Source organism: Mesoplodon mirus, assembly GCF_964341445.2.
Source record: "Mesoplodon mirus genome assembly, chromosome: 16".
Lineage (NCBI taxonomy): Eukaryota > Metazoa > Chordata > Mammalia > Artiodactyla > Ziphiidae > Mesoplodon > Mesoplodon mirus.
The window spans coordinates 35845888-35870592 of NC_138992.1; the positions used below are offsets into that span (position 1 = coordinate 35845888).

Genomic DNA, 24705 nt, shown 5'->3' on the forward strand with positions numbered 1-24705 from the left:
GGGAAAATGCAATTCAATATCACATAAATTTGGCCTCAAAAATTCTTAGTTCTAGAGGGAAGAGATATGGGAACATATGTATATGTATAACTGATTCACTTTGTTATAAAGCAGAAACTAACACCACTGTAAAGCAATTATACTCCAATAAAGATGTTAAAAAAAAATTCTTAGTTCTGAGATATACTAGATGTGTGAAAATAGGTAAGTTAATCTCAATAAGCATCAGTCTCTTCATCTTTAAAATAGGAATAATAAAACCCATCTGTCAGAATTACATTTAAGTATCATGATATACATAGAGAATTACACGTAAGTATTCAGGAGACTATAATTAGCTCCTTTTGCTTTGTAATTTAGACCCCTTTAAACACACACATATCCCAAGTCTTTTGCACCAACCATCCCAACACCAGAGTTAGGCACACTCAATGCATGTTTGTTGAATAAACCTACAGATGAAGAAGAAATGTAGAGATAATGAAAATGAAAGCTAACATTTCCTAAGCAATTATTATGTATTGGACACTCTGAGAACAAACATGTAGGCACTATGAGGGAAAATAAGCCAGTAAAATAGGACTACCTAACCTAGTCTCTCTAAAGTATCTGCTTTACAAGCAATTGTAGACCAAGTCCCTTTAACAATCAATGCAACTCTACTTTGAACTGTAATTTCTTGTACAGAAATTAAAGAATAGAATTGCTTGAAAGGGGTAGAAGAATTCTGGTACCTCTATAAACAAAATCAACAGAAGAAATATATAACTCTAACAAATAAGAAAAAAAATTATTTAGAGAATTATAAAAACTTCTCACCTGCTGCATATGTTTACTGGTTCGCTTCTGAGGTTGATAAATGAGCCAGGTGTATAAGATAGGGTCAATATTAACTGCTAGTCCTTGTACATTACAAAGAAGTACGGCACCTAAAAAACAAGATTTTTAAATTGTTACATTCCTCGTAAAAATAATAAGCTTGATGTCACTTTACACCAATAAGTAGGAGAGCCATAATAAAAAAGATGAACAACAGTAAGTGTTGCCAAGGATGTGGAGGAATTCAAACCTTCATACATTGCTGGTGGGAACATAAAATAGTGCAAATAATTTGGAAAACAGTCTGGCATTTCCTCAGAAAGCAAAATAGACAGTTACAATATGACCCAACAATTCTATTCCTAGATGTATACCAAGAGAACTGTAATCAAATATCCACGCAAAAACTTGTACACAAATTTGCATAGCAGCATTATTCACAATAGCCGAAGAGTGGGAAAATATGAATGTCCATGATGAACTGCTGAATGGGTTAGCAAAATGTAGTAGAATCACACAATGGAAAACTATTTATCCATGAAAAGGAATGAAGTACCGATACATGCTATAACATGGATAAGCCTTGAAAACATGCTAAGTGAAACAAGCCAGTTACAGAAAACCACGTATTATACGATTCTGCTTACATGAAATGGCCAGAACAGGCAAAACCATGAAGAAAAAAGTAGATCAGTGGATGCTGGGGCCTGGGGGGAGCAAAGAATGGGAAATAACTGCTAGTAGATATATGGTTCTTTTGGGAGTGATGAAAATGTTCTGTAATTAGAAAATGGTGGATTGTTGTACAACCTTGCAAATATACTAAAAACCACTAAATTATGCACTTTAAAATAATGTACTTTATGGAATGTGAATTATATCTCATTAAATGTGCATTTGCCTTTAAAAATAATAATAAACTTTATTTTTTAGGCAAACAGCAACTTCTATATTGGCCATGAGAAGGGAATATTATCTCCCTTTTTTGTTTACGTTACAGAACTAATTCATGATATGAAAGGAAGCATTATTATAACCACTTAATAAATCACTGTAAATTACAGCTTTAAGTATTCAGAAGCAAAGAGAGAGAACTGCCTAGATGAAATGCAGGCTAACATTCTGACATGAAACACAAAGACTGAAGTGTAACAAGTTGCAATTCCATCCTACTAACTAAAACATTTTTGTCCCTCTCTAATAAAAAGTAGCTCACATAAACTTAACTAAAGCAGAATATCCCATTCTTAATTTATGTGGGGCAGATCATGTATATCTGTAAATAAGATTTTGCATATATTTCTATATTTCTACATATATTTTTTGATAAAAATAGTATTAGCTCCACTAGGATGTATAGAATATGAAGGAAGGGATATTAGTCAGCTTTGCTCTCAACTGTTATCTCCAGCATCTGAAAAAGTACCTTCCACGTGGTAGGAGCTGAAAAAATAATCACAATAAATGGTAGACAGGTTCTCAGGTTAGTTGAAAAAAGCCCATTTGTTCTATAATATTGCAGATAATTAAAACATCTAGTACAATTAGTATAATTAGTATTAATATCAAGTCCTATGAAAAGTGAACCACAAAGAGACTGAGATACAAGGATGGAGGAGAGAGAGCAAGCAAAAGAGAAATTTCCTCCTTTTTCAAAGCTTTGCACAGAATTTTCAAACGAAATTTGCCATGTGTACTCCTGTTCTACTTTACATTGCTACTTCTCCCAGGAACCCAAAATCGGTATAGATTCCTAGGCAACATGCTGAGACAACATAAGCAATCCCTCCTTCCATGTAACAAAGCATGTGCTAGTGAGCAATGATTCACTCAAATACACATATCAGAAAGGAATGATGGGGAGAAGCTAAATACAAGATGACTGCAAAACAGGGGGGTCATAACTGAAGTCAACTGGAAAATACAATTTAATATATATTTTTTCCTGTAATAGCATGCAGATTCCTCATAAGAACCTAAATTCTCCTATTTCTCAAATACCACTAGTATACAGAATAAAGGCTTAACATGCTATATTATATTAAGGAAAATAAAATAAGACTTTCCCAAAATTATATCCAGTTTTCAAATAATTCTAACAGCTCTATTATGCCAGAGACTATCAACTCCACAAACTAACAAAAACACAGTATCTAGATATATGAGTCTATATAGCAACAGCTAATTTGAATAGTGTTCTTGTTTTATAACAACTCATTCTATCAAAATATGTTACTAGGTGATAAACAGACTTTGGGCTGAAATATGAAAAAATCCTTTTTATTTTAAAGAAATGTGTTGAACACATTTAAATAGAGTTCAAAAATTCATTTAAATTCAAGAATACATAATTTAACCATAAAAGTTAAAAGAGTTTTCTAAAATCCATATACAGAAATAAAATTACATTTAGATTTAGATTACTATGAACTACTTGCTGTCACATGAGCCCACAATATTTTATAAATAATATCACATAAATATTAAAGACACCAAAATAATACGTGGTTAACACTAAAGAATGTATTTCATCAAAAGAAGGAATTACCGCAAGAAAAAAACTTTGGGATCCAGAAGACAAAGGATCCAACACAAGAAAAAAGTGACCCAGGATGACACTGGTGAATTGGTGACAAGTACATGGAAAATTTAGAAACAACAAACAATTATTAAATACAGGAAAAACAAATGTTATAAAGGAAAGGATAACTAACCATAGGATAAACATGACTGTACCATGAATAATATCTACAGACAGAACTATGTAAATTCTGAAAAAAATGAATCCATTGATTAATCAAATGTATAATACAACAATATCATACATTTGATTACTGGGAGTATGGGTACATAAGAGGAATGTGTGATGGGAGCTGAAGAGGGTAAAAGTTAGCCAATATCATTTTCCACAATAAGACAGCAATGAATAATGCTGTAAAATGAACAATCAAGAAAGAGCAAGAAAAGCCAAGTTATTTAAAAACGTGGACGTAAACACCAAAATAATTACTAAAAAGACTTTTGAAAAGGGAACATTAAAAAACAGGTGCAGGTGACACGAGGGAGAATATAACTGGGATTCTCAAAATGGGCACAACAGAAAAGAGAGGTAGATGAGCTTTAGATTTTCTTGCTGAGGAATATCCTTATAGCCACTAGCAAAATGCAGAATAAATTTTTCTCTTTGAAAAAAGTCTCCAATTCATTGTAACATAACAGCCACAAATTAAGATCTGTGAATGAGTCCCATAACAAAAAAAATCAGCAAGCACTGCAGAAGGCAAGTGAGCAAGAGCCAGAAAAAAGAACAAACAAGTTTAGACTTTGAAGCACTGAAGATACTTGAACACAGAAAAACAGCTATGGGGACTTCGCTGGTGGCGCAGTGGTTAAGACTCCATGCTCCCAAGGCAGGGGGCCTGGGTTCGACCCCTGGTCCAGAAACTAGATCCCACACGCGTCGCAACTAAGAGTTCGCACTCCACAACTAAAGAGCTGGCGAGCCGCAACTAAGGAGTCCACCTGCCTCAACTAAGACCAAATAAATATTTTTTTTAAAAAAACAGCTATGTAGAAAACGTTTAAAATACAAAAGTATGCAATCATGAAGGGGAACAAACAATGAGAAAGTATCAGCAAAGAACACATTGTAAAGAAAAATAGAAATTACAGAAATGACAGATTTAGTTTTTGAAGTAAAAAACTCATTGGACAGGTTAAATAGCAGATTAGATATAGCTGAAGAGAAAATTAATAAAATAGAAGAAATACAATAAGATAATTTAGAATGTATCTGAGATAGAAAAATGAAAGAAAACAGTTAAAATGATGTTAAGAAATATGAGGACTGAGTAAGAAGAACAAACATATACCTAATTAGATTCCAGAGGGAGTTACTAATGAATAAGAAGAGGTAATATTGTTAAAAAATAATGGCTGAGGGACTTCCCTGGTGGTCCAGTGGTAAAGTATCCATCCTCCAATGCAGGGGATGCAGGTTCGATACCTGGTCAGGGAACTAAGATCCCACATGCCGCGGGGCAACTAAGGCCGTGCGTGACAACTACTGAGCTCGCATGCCTCAACGAGACAGCCCACGCACCACAACTACAGAGCCCACACGCTGTGGAGCCCATGCGCCACAGCTACAGAGTGAAAAACCCACATGCCACAACTAGAGAGAAGCCCGCGCACTACAACAAAGAACCCTCATGATGCAACTAAGACCAGATACAGCCCCAAAAAAAGAAACAAAGAAAAAAAATGGCTGAGAATCTTACAGAATTGCCAAAAGATATTAAGCCTCACACCTAAGAAGCCCAATGAATCCAAACTGGATAATTAAAAATAAACCTATATTAAACAAACAAACAAACAAAGAAGAAACAAAACACTGAAGAGAAAAAGAAGATCAGAAAAGAACCCTAAATAAAAAGAAAGATCTCCTGAGGTATAGAAAAGCAAATAAATTGACAGTCAGCCTCTTAGCAAATAGTCAATGGTATTCATTACATGATTTTTCTTCAAAACTTACATATATTCTTTTGTATGCACCAAGTGTTACCATTAAAAGATGATAAAAGAAGAAAAAGAATAAATTAAATTGATTTTTAAAAGTAAGTGTATCAGGATAAGTTTTGTTCTAATATTATACATCTCAAGTACAAGCCACATAGAAACTATTTTTTAAATTATGATGAAAATATGCAAAAAAAAAACCTATATAAACAAAGCAGTTATAAAATTAAAAGAATACAAACTGCAAAAGACAAAAGTAAATTAAGGAATTACGGAATTCTCCATATGAGGCAAGTTATTTTAATAGTCTTTTCATATGTGCCAAAAACTAAGCATGTTGAGTAAATTTTTAAAAACTTTCTCAGTAAGTTATTAGCACACCTTTAAAATTGGGATGGTAGAGAAAGGGAAAGGAAAACAAGTGTAAATAGGTAAATATTTTCACATGGACAATTAATTCTGAAAGTCTTATGTTATTATAATGAAAAAGTTAAATACTTCACCAACAAATATTCATTTAAGTCACATAATTGCATTATACCAAAAATGACTAAATGACTTATAGCCAGGCTTGAACTTTATGAACGTTAAACAGGTAATAAAAGAGAATAAACTATTAATTTAACAACTTAGCTAAAATTATAATTTAGAATAATGTTCTTCTAAATTTAAAGGGATAATTTTATATTATATGCAATTTATGAGACACAGCCTTTAAAAATAACACACAAGTTTTGACATATAAGTGTGCAGACAATTAGTGTGATAGTTGACTCAGAACAGATCCTCCATAAATCACTAAAATTTGGCAATATATTATTCTGTTTAATTTTAGCCTGGGAGACAACTAATGAGAAAAGTGTGCTTTACTCCTCTGTTCACTGCCAAAATGGCTCACTTATCCACATTCCATTCAGGCTTTACCAATTAGTTAAACCAAGGCACCACTGTCATTTTCAGTTACATCCTAAGCTGAAGAATGAGAACTGAAGTAAGGGTTAGAGACCAAAGTTGCAGAGCATTAAAATTAAACATACGTCCTTCTTATCAGCTACAGAAACCTTGTCAACCAATGAGACTGTCCTGTAAAATATCAAGTTATTAATAGGAAAAAGTACCCTGCATTTATCTTAAACCAATGAATGAGACAAAAAACACAGACATATTAATCTTCATCTAAGTTTAAGTGGCTAAAACTCACTATTTTTCTATTACGCAACTAGAGTAAAGTAAGAACTTTTTAGATGCATAGTGCTCTTAAGAAATTGTTACTCTTAGTTTTAAGAATAATTTCAAAACTTTTGGCTACATAGTTAAATAAACAAAAAAGGAAGAATCAATACTTCAAAAACAAGGGTGGGGAATAAAGGCAAGATAGAGTAATCAGACACTAAAAAAATGACAGAGCAGGGATGAGCTGCCAACTACTGGCAACCTTATCCAAGGTAATTGTCAAATTTAGTATAAATGAATCATAAGATTTTTAGGTATGTGTGTATGGTAGCTCGTGTTACTTAATTAATAATTATTTCCCCTTCTCTTAGGATATAGAAAATCACAAGAGAACTCTATCCCATTGTAACAATAAGAACAAACCATGTAACCTATCAAAGCTTTTCAACATTCATCAGACAGATTTTCTATGAACAAAAATCGTAAAAGTGAAACGCCCCTCATAGGGCACAAGGAATGAACAGTGGCTTTTATTCTTGGCACAGCAGTAGGAGGAAAAGAAAGTGGATAAGAAGAAAACAACTGACCTTTTAACAAATGTTTAGAGTTAGTTAGGGGCAGACATGACAGTTTAGAATCTCCGCAAACCGTAGACACAAGGGGAATCTACCCACCTGCCATCCCTTTTCAACAAGCCTCCACCAAATGTTCATAAGAATAACAGGGGACAGGACTGGACAGATGAGAAAGATCCCACTGAGATGCAGGTACATGGAGCCTGATGAAGTCTGAGTGCAAAGAAGGAGAATCGAGAGAAATCTCACAGCCACTCTGAACATTTCAGTGAGCACCAAGCAGGGCAATCTGTGCTAGGAGAAGAAAAGAGGAACTAAGAGAGATAGATCCCTCCATAAGGACAGATGAAAACAGCATGCTGAAGTCTGAGGGTAGGTCAGGAGAACTGAGTGAAAGTCACAAACCATACTAAAAGAAAAATTCTGATCCTGCTCTCAAAAATATCTGAAGTCTGGGGTGACTTAACATAAGTAAAGCAGGATCAGAACAAGCTCAACCACAGAATAGAAAGCAAAGACCAAACCCAACTCAACTAAACCAAAAACATGACAAAATAAGAGGCATGCCCTTTTGTGGGCATAAGCGTTATTTACCATAGGTTCTGTTCTTTTTACATACAATGTTTGGCATTTAATTTAAAAAAAAAGATTATGAAACACACAGTAAAACAAAAAGAAATGACTCACTATCAAAAGAGAAAACAGGGGCTTCCCTGGTGGCGCAGTGGTTGAGAGTCCGCCTGCCGATGCAGGGGACACGGGTTTGTGCCCCGGTCCAGGAAGAACCCACATGCCGCGGGGCGGCTGGGCCCGTCAGCCATGGCCGCTGAGCCTGCGCGTCCGGAGCCTGTGCTCCGCAGCGGGAGAGGCCACAACAGTGAGAGGACCGCATACCGCAAAAAAAAAAAAGAGAGAGAGGAAACAGTCAATAGCACTAGTCCCAAAGGTGGCAGATACGAGAATTATCAAACAGGGACTTTAAAAGAACTCTAATAAATATGCTAAAGAATGTAGTGAAAAAGGTAGACAAGCATGAACTGAAGGGGAATTGCAACAGAGAGACAGAAACTATTAAAAAGAGCCAAACAGAAATCCTAGAATTTGAAAAATACAGTATCAGAGGTAAAGGATTCTTTAAAAATTTCTTTCTAAAACTTATGAATGATATCAACTGACAGATTCAGCAAACCCAAGAAAAATAAAGGAAAAGAAAACCAGATCTACACACATCATGACCAAAATGCAGAAAACCAAAGATAGAAAAAAATGTTGAAATCATACAGAGCAAACAAAGGCACAACAGACATAAGGGAACCATGATAAGGACAATTTCTCATCAGAAACAATGGTGGCCACAAGACAGTGGAATGATACCTTTAAAGTGCTAAAAGAAAAGACAGCCTAGATTTCTATATCCACTGACAATATCCTTTTAAAATGAAAACAAAACAACAAAAACAATTTGTCACCCGAAGTCTTGCCCTACTAAGAATTATTAGAGAAGTGCTTTAGTCCAAAAGAAAATTATGCCAGATAGAAACTCAATTCTAGAAAAGGAATGAAGGGCACCAGAAAGAATAAAATATGTTGGTTAATAAAGCAGACCTCTTTAAAACATCCTATTTTAGTTACATGTATATACACACACATACACACACACGTACATCAATGTTACCGTCAAACCCAATTTAGATTAAAGAAAAAATATACATTGAACACATTTGTGTACACATTTCCATCTATCCAAATTCTGCACATCCTTTCATTCAAATTAGCTTCCGCCATTAACACTTCTTACCACCACTGCCCTTTCCATTCTCTGGCCAGCTGCAATACTGAGTATTATAGAGCTCATTTTAGCCACTGACTCAATTCCATTTTCTCAGTATATAAGAATGTCATAAGTTAAGAATAAGGATGGCAGAAGAGGTTATGAGTGCTTTAGGAGATTGCAGAATGTGTGAAATTGTGACACATTCAGAAAGACCCATCTGTGTTCCCTGGTCATGAATTCAAAGTGAGTGAACTCATCCTGATTGCATGTTTTTCTCCAGTCCACTTGAGGTCCACAGAAGGAAGACAAATTGGACTTCAAAAATACTCTGCTTGTTATTTTATATTTCCTACTGGTGTTCTTCTTTTTTCTCCCCAGATCAAATAGTTACTTAATCAGTTTTATCAGGTATTAAGTTAATAACTGGTTTCCTTCTCACTCTTATGTCTTATTTCTCAATTGGAACAGAATTCATAAATGAGATTTAATGGTAACCTCAAACCATAAGTGTCAGTAATTAATACTTTGTGGTGTTTCAAACTTTTTACCTCTGACTTTATATTTATGGCATAAACCCTAAAACCATAAAGGTATTTACAAACAGCTTTGAGAGGAAAAAGCTTAGAATTTCTAAAAGATAAGAGATACCAGAGACAAAAGTAAAGGCAAAAATCAGACTAGAACAAAATATTAGGAAAAAACATAACGAAGACAATATTCATGACATAGGAAGACCTAAAAATTACTAAGCAAAAAAGATATAAAACCAAACAGGACAAGGGCGGGGGGTGGGGAGGGAAGCTGGGACGAGGTAAGAGAGTAGCACTGACATATATACACTACCAAATGTAAAACAGATAGCTAGTGGGAAGCTGCTGCATAGCACAGGGAGATCAGCTCGGTGCTTTGTGATGACCTAGAGGAGTGGGATAGGTAGGGTGGGACGGAGGCTCAAGAGGGAGGGAATATGGGGATATATGTATGCGTATAGCTGATTCACTTTGTTGTACAGCAGAAACTAACACAACATTGTAAAGAATTATACTCCAATACAGATGTAAAAGAACAACCAAACAGGAAAATGGGCAAAGAATATAAACAGACAACTCACAAAATAAATACAACTGGCCTTCACTAATGCTCAACATTAATAACAGCTAAAGAAACTAATGATAAAACAATAAGATAATTTTTCAATGACAGACTAACAGAAGCTTAAATGAATTAAAGTCTATTACTGATAAAGCTCTGAAGAATAAAGCACTCCCATGCTCTGCTGAAAGAAATGGAAACTAGTATAGTCTCTTTGAAGGCTATTTTGGAATCACCTATTAAAATTTTAAACATACAATTCACTGATCCAGCAATTTTAGTTCTTGGAATCCTACATTAATACTTGTAGATGTTCTTAAAATATATGCACAAAGATGTTCACTTGTAGTATTATTTACAGTAATGAAAATATGTAAAAAAAATCAATGTCTACAGTCAAATTATAATTATTTAATGTTACACCACTCAGCTATTAGACAACGAAGTAGAGAGTATGTAATGACACAAAAATAAGTGCAGAATAGTATATAACAAAATAATAGTTAATAGTATAAGCATAAAACATGCTTACATATAATATATATTTAAAGATAAAACAGTGATATCTCTAGGTGTATGTAGGTGAATATATCAGTGATATATAAAAAAAAAAAGATCTGCAAGTATATGAACCAAGCTGTATATAAACCAAGGTAGAACAAACATATCACTTCATGATATAAAGATAATATATTACTATATTACTTATATTCTAAAACCATGAAACTACATCCACATTTTTCCTGATCAAAATTTTGAATTTCAGTGAAAAATTTGGTTCATGTAAGAAACAAAAGCAAAAACTTGATTCACCACAAGTAAAAACCATTTAGAAAATTACCAGATCTCATAAAAGTCTCTCTTCTATTTATCTTCAGTGTGTCATTGCTCTTTACTCAGGATTTTCATTATTCAGAATCCCCATCCCCGTATCCTGCACCAAATCAATGTAAACAAATATGGGGCACAGGGAGATCAGCTCGGTGCTTTGTGACCGCCTGGAGGGGTGGGATGGGGAGGGTGGGAGGGAGGGAGATGCATGAGGGAAGGGATGTGGAAACAGATGTATATGTATGACTGATTCACTTTGTTATAAAGCAGAAACTAATTTAAAAAATTAAAAAAAAATAAAAATAAAAATAAACAAATATGGGATCCTATAACTAGAAAATAACTTTTAAAAGCAATTCTTCACTTTCAACTGGATTTTGTAGAATTACCATATGATCCAGTAATCCCACTCCTGGGCATTTATCAGAACAAAACTATAATTCAAAAAGATGCATGCACCCCTACGTTCACAGCAGCACTATTTACAATAGCCAAGACACGGAAGCAACCTAAACATCCATTGACAAATGAATAGATAAAGAAGGTGTGGTATATATACACAATGGAATACTGCCAACCATATAAAGGAACTAAATAATGCCATTTGCAGCAACATGGATACAACTAGAGATGATCATACTAATTAAAGTAAGTCAGAAAGAGAAAGACAAATACCATATGATATCACATATGTGGAACCTAAAATATGACACAAATATGACACATCTATCTATGAAACAGAATCATGGACATAGAGAACAGACTGGTGGTTGCCAAGGGGGGTTGGGACAGGAATGGAGTGGGAGGTTGGAGTGAGCAGATGTAAGCTTTTATACATAGAATGGATAAACAACAAGGTCCCACTGTAGAGCACAGAGAACTATATTCAGTATCCTATGATAAACTATAATGGAAAAGAATATATTAAAAAATGTATATATATATGTACAACTGAATCACTTTTGCTGTACAGCAGTAATTAACACAACACTGTAAGTCAACTATACTTCAATAATAAATAAATAAATAAATAAATAAATTTTGTTCTACTGGAAAATATAATCAAAATATAGATTATAAATCAACACATAGTCATTACAAAATTTATTATCATTGACTCACATACCTCAGTAAAATCTTTTCTATTACTAATATGACAGTTTGATTCATTTCAAATATTTCTGCATCTCTTTTATATATAGGCCCAAAACTCGAACATACATCTTAATTATATTAGCATATATTAAATAACCTAAGGCTATAAGCACTGCAAAGATACTGCAAACAATATGATAGAATTAACTCTTGAATTAATGATGCATAAAAAATGAATTAATGTACAACTTGGAATAAAGCAGTATTTAGTTTGGTTTAAGTATTTTAAAGCCAATACTGATCATCTCTGATCATGCTTAATTCTAAATAATTAATAATGTACTGATTTAGCATTTTAATCTTGCTGACTCTATGAAGTTACATCTGACTTAAATTTTAAGCATACAGAATTGAGGATCATATGCATATATCTCTTTTTATAGATAATAGCAGGAAACTTAATAAATGTTTTTTATTATAATGATTCTTAAAATCAACTGAAAGAAGAATCTTCAAAGTCATCCACACTAAATGGGGTCTATAGTTTTTAAATTCCATGTACCAGCAGTGGTTAGAAAGGACTCTTTCAAAATTATGAAAATACTCATCAAACTACCTAAGAGACAGAATATACATTTTGATTTAATTATGAATTCTTTGAATTATTAATTTTTTATTAATAATGATAAATCTTAACTTGGAAATTAAAAGCAATGCTTTTTTAACCAAAACCCGACAAGCATGTATTTTCTGATACTTAATATCATTACTTCTCATTTCATTTAAAATCTCATGACATAAATCATAGGATAGATTTCTAGCATTCTTTTAATCCCAGGACACTGCCCTCCATTCCATCAGTCATCCTTCTCCAGCCAACTTATTTCTTTCACTTTTTCAGAAAGTAAGGCTGCTTTTTAAATACAAGAACCCTAGGATCACCATGTTTCAAACATAAACAAAAATTTTTTTTTAGAAAATTGCTTATCCACATGTATCAAAACAAACAAATCCCCAGTATTTATGTTTTTCACAAAGTAACCTGAAACTAAAATGATTTTTCCCCCAACTTGAGTTGCCTTTGGGGGAAACAAACCAATGGCTGAGGCAAAAAAATAAATGTGCACGTTTAATTTACCCTACTCACTATTTTCCAAAAATACTTATTAGAGCAACTTGATGGTTATCTGGAATCTTATTCTATTTACACCGTATAGACAACCATAAATAACAGCAGGTCTCTGAAATATGCCAATGTTTTATTCTACCTTGCTATGGTTCCAGTTTTGACATCTTTCCTCTGTAACTCAGACATAAAACACTACAAGATACACATAAATTTGAAGAGCAGGCAACTTTAGCCTTATATAGAGTTCTCAAGGTTACAAAGCTTACATGGGTGTGAAGATTAGTTGACAAAATTAGAAGCTTTAAAATTCAAAGACTTCTGGATTCTGCATAGGATTCCAGTATTAATTCAAATTCATGGTTGCCAACCGTTAAAAGAATTAAGAAGTCATTAATATTCCTGGAGTTCAAATTAGATTAGAATCTTCTGTAACATCAAAGATTAATGTGGAGCAAGTATATAAAATACAGAACACAAGGAATAGCTATAGCTATTAAAACCAACCACAATTATAAAGTATATTAATTTCATATTACCTCAATTACTTTCAAAAAACCATTGAAGCTTTGAGTGACATGTGATTTAAAACTATTTTAAATAAGTTTGTCAAATTTAATTCCAAAACCCCTAGACATACAATTTTCAAAGTTTAAATCAAAATACTAGCAAGGATATGGTATAACTGATAGTATAACACAGGCTTCAGTCTATAGACTATGAGATATTTTAGTAAAATTATTTTAATAAATATAAAGTATTTTGGAACACAACCATGCCCATTTGTTTACATGTTGTCTATGGCCACTTTTGTATTAAAACAGCAAAACTGAGCAGCTGCTAGAGAGATTATATGGCCCGCAAGCCTAGAATATGTATAGTATACGGGCCCTTAAGAAAAAGTTTGCTGACGCCTGTTACACATTGCTGGTAGGAGTTTACTAAAACAATTTTGCATATGAATTTGGTAATAAAAAGTTAATACCTTTTAACTAATTAATTTCATTTCCAGAAATCTATGCTAAACAAATATAGGAATTATTTAATATTAACAATTTCACATACAGTTATTTAGAATAGAAAACATTTGAAATTATCTAAATCTCCAAAAATGAGGACTGGTTATGCAAACTGATGTAGTCAAGTGACAAGCCAGTACATGTTCATTAAAATGATGGTTATGAGGACTATGTAATAATGAGAAAATTCTTAGGACATAAACAGAAATTTTAAATACAGTCTAATACAAGGTAAATAAATAGCAAGGGAAAAACTAGAAGAACATGTAAAAGAAATTTCAGTGGTTTGTGATTGGTTGATGGGTTAATTTTTTTTTCTGCTTTCTAGATTTTCTAACTTTCCAAATTCTATTTACTAAAGATATAATTACTTTTATAATAAAAACTTAAAACAATATATGTAAACATCTAAAGATTTCATGTGTTTAGGTGACTGTTATTCCTCTGCTTAAACACTGTCTTCCCAATCTCCTTTGCATTAAGTGTAAACTTCTCATCATAGCCTACAAAGTCATGCAAGATCTGACTCACCTCTCTCTGAAATCTCATCTCTGACACTCTTCAATGGTGACTATATTCCATCTACCCTTGAACATGCCAAATCCTTTGCTATTCTTTCAGTCACCTCTCTAATCCTTCACAGAGGCCTGTCTCTGACTACTCTATTAAGTTTTCATCAAGTATCTTTAATATTTATGATTATATAATTTTCTGTTTACGCATTATCTACCTCCTCAGAGACAATATAAGCTCATGAGATCAGGGACTATCTTCACTGTTCATATATGACCGATGCCAAGCACAGGAATTGGCACATAGAAAACACTAAATTTAATGGATGAATATATGAATAAAGTTTTACATTTACCTTTAATCTTTCAAGCACTTATTATTAAGTGTTGCTTCATTTCATCCAGAAGTAATTATTTTAAAATATTTTCAAATCAAAGAATACTCCAAATATTACTCAATATAAAACACACTTTGATTACTGATAACAAACAGATCTCTCTCCAGCCTGTTTTCCAATATTCCAATGTGACACTATTTCATGTATGTTGTATTAAGACTTTAAACTGATTATATAAATTATATAGGCTATGTGGAGATATGTTATGGTCCACAAAAACTAGGAAGAAAATACTGTTAATCAATATTAACATTTGGCTGTAGATTAGACTCCTAATACTGAGGACTTAAACCCCAGCTGTTTCAACATCTATGTGTACACTGTAGCCACATGAAGCTGGTATCTGGAAACAAATATATTTCTTAAAGATATAATTGGCATCACATACATTTTTTCTTTAATGTTTTATGATGAACATTTTCCTGTGTTGTTATTGTTTTTTACTCTCTAGCATTCCTTTCCCCCGTCTCAGACACCTCTAATTCCCCCCCTTGAGCCTAAATCATTCCAGCAGTTGCAGTGGTGACCAGCACTACCTGGCTTCCTAAACAACTCCATACAGGGCAAAGTGACTGAGCCTAGACCTGTGCCTATCCAACATGTCTCTTGCCGCTGGATCCAGGGCTCACAGATGACTCCTGAGATATGGAGCAGTACAGTTCCTCACTCAGTGCCCATAACTACATGCAGAAGCTGGAGAAGCAGCAAAGTTAGTGCCCTGAGGAATAGAACCTTGACCAGTTGAGTATGTGAGCAAGTGGGAAAAATCTCTCTCCCAGAAAGAACTGTCCTGGGAAATAGTGGTGTATAACTAGATTATACACCCCCATATTGTTCTCCCTCCTTTGCGGACTCATAACTTTAATCATTCAACTATAATCTCTAGTAATAGTAGTACATAAGCCCTTCTCTTAGGCTTTGCTTTCTGAGGAACCCCCCAAAATCTTCTTTTGTTTCTTCTGGTAAAAGCACTCAAGTTCCCTTTGGGGAATTATCACACTCCCTCCCCTGAAATCATATATAATTGAGTGGGATTATCAATCAAGGTGTGCTATACTTCCCTGCCCAAAGTATATGCATGTGACTGAAACCAAGTGTCTTAAATTGATCTTAAATTACCTATTTAAACCTATGTCTATTTCATTTTACCTCATTCATATAATTTGGTCAGCCCTCCCTCCTTCTCTCCCTCCCTTTCTTCCATTCTTTAGCTATCACTTATAGATCTAATACATATAAGAGATTGTGTTAGGTATTCAAGGTACAATGATAAATGATTTCTGACTGGATTCTAAACAAGGAGTAGGATTCTGTCAACTTGACAAGAAGCAGGAAAGGACATTCCAGGAACAAAGACCAGCTTGTGCAAAAACATGGATGAAAGAGAGGACAGTATCTTTAGAAACATACAAGTAATCTTAAAAGGCTGGAGCTGAAAATATGAATATGAGCATATGACTAGACCATGAATGCCCATTCCAAGGAGTAGTATTTTATTCTGAGGGTGTTAAATACCACTGAAGATTTTCAGGCTGGAGAAAATGATATCTCAAATGTGCATTTCAGAAAGATCAAAATGAACAGAGCATGGACTATGGACTGAGGGGTTAGAAGCAAAATAGGTAATATTTGATACTTTTACAATTAATCAGCCATTCAGGACATAAACCACAAGGGCACAGCCTGAGAAGTAAAAGTCAGAAATATTTTATTTGAGGGGTAGAAATAACATTTCATAACTAAATTAGATGTAAGATATAGGAAAGAATGGCTCAACTCACTGAGAAGATACAGTGATATAATTGTTGATGAAATGGACTAAAATAAGAAATGGTTTTGAAGAGAAAGGTGAAGACAGCAATTTGAGAAATGGGGAACTTGGGGTGTATATGGGACACCAAGGTAAACATATTTATTAGTAGTCATAATATATAGGCCAACATTATTTGTGGAAACATTATTCCTGGGAGTAGAAGTGTAAATGAACTACGTGGAAGGAAGGAGTTATAGTTATCAAATTACAACCATAAGGTAAAATAAAAATAGACACAAATTTAAATATGATACAACATAATAAACAATGAAAGTAATGCATATATATAAATATTATAGTTATTATATAAAAATATACTATATATAAATATTATCAGTGTAAATAAATACAGCTAAAACCGTTATAGTCAAAGAAAAAAAAACAGAAAACCTCGACTATGTTCATCAAGGAAATGAAATCTTTATGGACAGATGGTTATGGACTGAAAGAAAAGAAAAATTTGAAAAGGAAATTAAAGAATGGTTAAAGGACAGAATCAGAATACAAAAAAAATCAAGCTACATCCTCTCTCTCTTTCTTCGGTATTTCCAAGGGAATGATCCAAAGCACCAAATGCTAATCAAATCAAGCTTTTTTTAAAAAAAGAAAACCATTTGATTTTATATATGTACCAACAGTCTTATTGAAGTTGTTGGTTCTCTTTCCTCTAAATTGGTTTCACTGTTCTCAGGTAAACTTATGAATGATGGCAAGTGACTACAATTAGGCTACAGATTATAACCTACTCACTTGGAAACACAAAGGTAGTTTCTCTTTCCCAATAATTTCAACAGAAGTCTTGGAAATAAATCTCCCTGCATTGGCTTGGTTCATATGATCATCCCTTAAACAATCACTTCAAAAGGAATGAAAATGGATTTCTAGGCATGGGTCACATGTTCAATCCTGGAACTACACTGTGAAATCAATCCCACTTGAACTATATAGCTTGCAACTACTATCAGATAAGGAGGAAATGAATGCTGAAAAGGCAAAAACAAAAGAAATGTCACATTTCACACCTAGGAGTTAGTACAGTAACTGATCATAATATTGTAATTTTTAAAGAATTTGATTACTTTAATTCCAAATTTCAATGCTACAAGAATAGTACAAGGAGCTCCAAAATACCTTCCAACCAAATCCCCCAACTGTCTAAATCTGGACCCAATTGCTTTACACATACCAACACACATCTGCATATGTGTGTGTCCATGTGTACATGTATAAAATCCTTTACTGATCCATTTGAGAGTATACTGGATACATGGTGCCCATTTATTTCTAAATATGTCAGTGTGCATTTACTAAGAACAAGGACATGTTCTTACAGAAATATTGTGTTTTTGAACAGATGTTGTGAAAATTTAAAACTCTTTCCTAATACTGAAAGCTCCTTAATTTAACAACAACAACAAAAAAGGTTTGTGTCACAAAGTCTCTTAATATCCCTGGAAATAAAAGATATTTCCATTACAAATAAAGAGAAAATGCAACATCACTAAAACAAAGTAAGTATTCCTTGGTCCATTTCTTTTAAAACATGTGATTTTCATTATTGAGAATTTTTCAGTTCTTGCCAGTAGTCATAGAAAAGATTCAGATTTCATTTAGAAAGTTCTCCACTCCCAGGTGGATAATAATCAATGTCTACACCCCCTGACAAAGGAAACCAATTGATTATACACTGCACCCCCACAGAAGTGTGCCAAGTCCAGCCAGTAGAGTGCCAAAGCACAAATGTTTGACATCCAAGACAGTGAGGGTACATGGAAAGATGTAATGAAGTCTTCACGGGACTCTCTGCAGAGCTCCTCTGAATTTGGCACACTCTGAGCCTTATTTTCTCCATTTTAAAGATGAAAGTGTTCCGCACCAGGCCAAGGAACAGGACCAGATTTACCCTCTCATGTGAAACAACCAAAATATTGGGAGAAAATATATGAAAAAAAGGTATGCAAGACACAGGAAATCAGGCAACAAAGGACTGTGGACCCTGACATAAAAAAACAAATAAGGTGAGCCCTACAAATTGCCCCAGCTTACTGCCTTGAGAGAACTTCCAGGATATGGTGCAGAGAGAGGAACCAGGCAAAGCTCAGCACTCTCTCCAAGTAGAGAAGACATAGCTGAGAATACACAGAGATCAGAGTGGCTGGAGTTCTCAGGAAAGAGTACCAAAGAGGAGAGAGAGCTGCACAGAAAAAGAATTCCATAGATCTTCAAAGGGTCTTCTCAAGAATTCAACAGAAAGAAGAAAGAGGAATGGATATACAAATAGTCAATAATCACATTAAAAGCTGTTCAACATCATTAACCCACTAGGAAGTCAATACTAAAAAAAATTGAAAATAACAAATATTGACAAGGATGTGGAAAAACAGGAACCATTTAGTACAGTGCTGGTGGAAACACAAAATGGTTCAGCTGTAGTGGCAACAGTTTGGAGGTTCCTCAATAAGTTAAACATAGACAATTCAACTCCTAGGTATACTCACCAAAGAACTGAAAGCAAGTACTCAAACCAATATATGTAATCATATATTCATATGTACACATGTTCATAGCAGCACTATTCATAACTGCCAAAGGGTGGAAACAATTCAAATGTCTATAAAGGATGAATCAATAAATAAATAGTAGTATATACATACAATGGAATATTATTTGACCACAAAAAAGGAAAAAAGCACTGACATATGCTACAATGTGGATGAACCTTGAAAATACTATGCTAACTGGAAGAAGCCAGATGAAATAGGTCACATATTTCCAATGGGAAATGAAGAGGAACCAGACAATATAATAAGAATAAGAAACACTCAGAGAAAAAGAAGAGAAACCAAGAGAAGAAGCAAATGGAAGAAAGTATTTCAAGGAAAAGAGAGTGAGCAATTTTGTTCAATACTGCTGCCAAGTCAGAGAAAATGAGGACTGTGAACTGCCAGCTGAATATAACAATATTTAGGTTACTAATAATTTGGACAAGAGCAGTTTTAATAGAGTGGGGGGAGCAAAAGACTGAATGGAATGAATTCAGAAACAGGAAGAGAAGAAATGGAGATGGTAGGTATAACACAATTCTTTTGAGAAGTTTTACTGCAGAGGGCAAGTAAATGCAGTGGTAGCTGGTGAGAAGAAAATGGGATCCAAGGAAAGTTTTGTTCCTTTTTTTTTTTTTTTTTTTGAGACAGGACACAAAACAGCATGTCTATTTATAAGCTGGTGGAATGATCCAGCAGAGAGGGAAAAGTGAATGATACAAGTGAATGAGTACAGATTTACTGCAGTGATGTCCTTGAATAGGGAGAAGAGATGGGATCTAGTGAACCAGCTTTAGATAACAGCATGGCTGTTTCATCTATAGTAACAGGAAGGTGGAGTACTGGTGTAGATACTGAAAGGTAAGTTAAGATGGTTGTGCATGTGAGTTATGAGAGTTTCTTCTTATAGTTTCACTTTTTTTCAGAGAAGTAGGCAGCAAAGTCATCATCCATAAAATGGGTTTGAAGGAGCTGACAATCAGGTATGGGGGAGGGTTTAAGGAGAGGATAAAATGAGAAACAGTGGTTTAAGGGCAGTGCTTCTCCAACTTGAATGTGCTTAAGAAACACAAACAACCCTGAATACCCAAAGCAATCCTGAGAAAGAAAAACGGAGCTGGAGGAATCAGGCTCCCTGACTTCAGACTATACCAAAAAGCTACAGTAATCAAGACAGTATGGTACTGGCACAAAAACAGAAATATAGATCAATGGAACAGGATAGAAACGCACGCACATATGGTCACCTTATTTTTGATAAAGGAGGCAAGAATATACAATGGAGGAAAGACAGCCTCTTCAATAAGTGGTGCTGGGAAAACTGGACAGCTATATGTAAAAGAATGAAATTAGAACACTCCCTAACACCATATACAGGAATAGACTCAAAATGGATTAAAGACCTAAATGTAAGGCCAGACACTATCAAACTCTTAGAGGAAAACATAGGCAGAACACTCTGTGACATAAATCATAGCAAGATCCTTTATGACCCACCTCCTAGAGAATGGAAATAAAAACAAAAATAAACAAATGGGACCTAATGAAACTTAAAAGCTTTGGCACAGCACAGGAAACCACAAACAAGACGAAAAGACAACCCTCAGAATGGGAGAAAATATCTGCAAATGAAGCAACTGACAAAGGATTAATCTCCAAAATTTACAAGCAACTCATGCAGCTCAATATCAAAAAAACAAACAACCCAATCCGAAAATGGGCAGAAGACCTAAATAGACATTTCTCCAAAGAAGATATACAGTTTGCCAACAAACACATGAAAGGATGCTCAACATCACTAATCATTAGAGAAATGCAAATCAAAACTGCAATGAGGTATCTCATCTCACACCAGTCAGAATGGCCATCATCAAAAACTCTACAGACAATATATGCTGGAGAGGGTGTGGAGAAAAAGGAAACTTCTTGCACTGTTGGTGGGAATGTAAATTGATATAGTCACTTTGGAGAACAGTATGAAGGTTCCTTAAAGAACTAAAAATAGAACTACCATGCGACCCAGCAATCCACCACTGGGCATATACCCTGAGAAAACCATAATTCAAAAAGAGTCATGTACCACAATGTCCATTCCTCTATTTACAATAGCCAGGACATGGAAGCAACCTATGTGTCCATCAACAGATGAATGGATAAAGAAGATGTGGCACGTATATACAATGGAATATTACTCAGCCATAAAAAGAAATGAAACTGAGTTATTTGTAGTGAGGTGGATGGACCTAGAGTCTGTCATACAGAGTGAAGTAATTCAGAAAGAGAAAAACAAATACCGTATGATAACACATATATATGAAATCACATATATGGAATTCCATATATATGGAATCTAAAAAAAAAAAGGTTCTGAAGAGCCTAGGGGCAGGACAGGAATAAAGACGCAGACGTAGAGAATGGATTTGAGGACAGGGGGAGGGGGAAGGGGAAGCTGGGATGAAGTGAGAGAGTGGCATGGACATAGAGACACTACCAAATGTAAAATAGGTAGCTAGTGGGAAGCAGCTGCATAGCACAGGGAGATCAGCTCGGTGCTTTGTGACCACCTAGAGGGGTGGGATGGGGAGGGTGGGAGGGAGACGCAAGAGGGAGGATATATGTATATGTATAGCTGATTCACTTTGTTATCAAGCAGAAATTAACACACCATTGTGAAGCAATTATACTCCAATAAAGATGCTAAAAAAAATCACCTGAGGAATTTTATTAAAATGCAGATTGTGATTCTATGGATCTAGTGTGTAGCTTCAGATGGTGCAATTCTAACAAGCTCCCATATGATGCTAACGTTCTGCTCCAAAGTGACTACTAGTAGTAGTAGTCACTTTGGAGCAGAACATAAGCAAGGACAGGAGAGCCCAGGATAAACAGAGTGGGGGGGTTGGGGGGGTGAGGGTGGGGAATGATTGTAAAGAAGCAGTAAGATTCTGCTTTTAGGATAGTGGTCATGAAATTACAGTGAGATCAGTCAGCATGACTATGTATTTTTCTCATCTCAAAGAGTTGTTATCTGGGACAATAAAGATCTCACCTTAAATTGTTATCTTCATTACATCTAAATGTAAAAAAGGGTAACTGAGTTGTGGTTCTTATTATCGTTCAGGTTGCAAAATATAAATAACAGCACTTTTCATGTGCTAGGCACTACTCTAAAAACTTTTAAGGCCTTATCTCATTAATTTTAACAACAACCCAAGGAAATAGGTTATACACTAATTTTATAGATGTTAAAATTGAGCCCTAGAAAAATGAAGTAACACGTCCAAAATCATAAAAGCAATTAAGCTCAGAAGACAGGATTCAAAACCAGGTCTGTATGACTACAAAGTCTCACACTTATAACCTCTGTTCTATAATAGTTCTCAAAGAGGTTATCTCTCTTCGAAGTATCCACTAATGACTTTTTATAAAATATGTAATTCAACTAAATATCCTATTCTCCCCACACACCTTAAATTTTAGGTCTTATTATTTCTTCCATGTACACTTAAATTTTACTGGAACTTCTAGTTTCTGTGTCTTTTTTTTTTTTTTTTTTGGCTGCATTGGTCTTCGTTGCTGCACGCGGGCTTTCTCTAGTTGCAGTGAGCAGGAGCTATTCTTAATTGTGGTGCATGAGCTTCCCATTGAGGTGGCTTGTCTTGTTGCGGAGCACCGGCTCTAGGCGCACGGGCTTCGGTAGTTGTGGCTCATGGGCTCTGGAGCACAGGCTCAGTAGCTGTGGCGCACGGGCTTAGTTGCTCCATGGCATGTGGGATCTTCCAGCACCAGGGCTCGAACCCGTGTCCCCTGCATTGGCAGGCAGATTCTTAACCACTGTGCCACGAGGGAAGCCCCCGGTGTCTTCTTAAACTGTATGTCTATTCACATTATTTTCCATTATCTAGTGCTATGCAGTAAGCTGTGACTAGATTTTTACTAATTATAATAAAGATTTTTAAAAAACAGTGAAAGGACTTATACTATTTTGGAGTCAGAATAAAGTGTAAGTCAGTATCTATTTACTTTGAGCTAAAAGCCTATATTGAAACAGTTTGTTATACTATAATTTATGTTTCTTTACCGCAAATTAGCTAAATTGTGATTGGTAAATAGGGCAATGATATCAGCATATATATCCAAAAGGTTGTATTGATTCATATGCTTTTCTCAGCATGTGCTTTTCTCAGCACGTTTTGAAGCAATCGGCTTTCTTACAATGAAAGAGAAAGTTTTTGCAACATATGATGTGAAAAGGCTGATAATCCCATCAATGAGCTTTTCTTTCACACAGTGACTGATTCAGAGGCTGCGTGAATCACTGGACCTTCTATATGTTAAGCTATCTGAACAGGATGTGAGTGCAGATGAAGAAGAGGCTAAGACATGTACCCTAAGTATAAAAAAATTTTGATATATAAGTCTATATACTGATTCACAGTTTTTCATTCTGATGAAAGTGGTCACTCTTAAAAAGCAAATTTCCTCAAAGATCTATACCTCAAACAAATCATGAGACCCAAGATTTAAGGCTATCCTGACAATGAAAGCCTGATTACAATTGCCAGAGGAGACTTAACTGTGGTAGTATTTTCACCAAAACTGTTACTGTTTTTTTTTTTAGTACTCTGGTTATAAAGTTCTGTATGTTTTGACTGCTAACTGCTTCTAACCCAATTTTCCCTAAAAATTCTGTTAACTGTATGTGCCAAATGCAAGATTTTTCAGGAATTAATGTATGGCGTTATGGGAGAAATGCTTGTTCTGTAGAATGCCTTTATAATCACACACATACATATGCATGTGTGTGAGTGATACTACTCACAGGATCTTTTCATAAAGTTTTAATGAATTTCCCATTTCAATAATCACAATCTATTAACTCTGAATTACTTGTAATCTTAAATATATATACATATGTGAATACATATATACGCATATGTGTATGTACATGTATATACATAAATACGGAGAGTGAAAGAGAGAAAGAAATGGGGAGGTGAGAGGGAGAGAGAGAGAGAGAAGACACTTATTATGTATCTGGCACTATTCTAGGCCTGACCATGACTTACCTACTTAAAAAGGATATGATAAAAAAAAAAAAATCACCTGAAGTGATAACTTTATATATCTAATGATTTGGTAATAGAGATAGCCTCAACAGACAATAACCATATATAATGCTACTAGAACCCTTGAATGGCTCTCAGGGAAGACTCACTTTACATTGAATGACCTCTTTACTCATACTACACTACTAATAGGGACTTCCTAATTTACATGAGACCATCCGTCCCCTATTTCACCATTATATTGAATCTGTCCTCAGTTATTCAACCATTAATTCAATCAACATTCATTAGGTACCTACTATAACAGGAACCAAAGGTACAATGACAAATTTAAAACAGAATCACTGC

The 24705-nt window shown here is 34.6% G+C and overlaps 1 protein-coding gene across 9 annotated transcripts in view; it reads right to left on the bottom strand.

Moving 5' to 3' along the window:
- VPS13B (vacuolar protein sorting 13 homolog B) overlaps positions 1 to 24705 on the bottom strand; it is a 791361-nt gene that overhangs the window by 494220 nt on the left and 272436 nt on the right. For all 9 annotated transcript variants that reach the window (XM_082600778.1, XM_082600779.1, XM_082600780.1 and 6 more), the window contains one exon: positions 820 to 929. In XM_082600778.1, coding sequence (XP_082456904.1) covers positions 820 to 929 — 110 coding nt within the window. The remainder of the gene's footprint in view (positions 1 to 819; positions 930 to 24705) is intronic.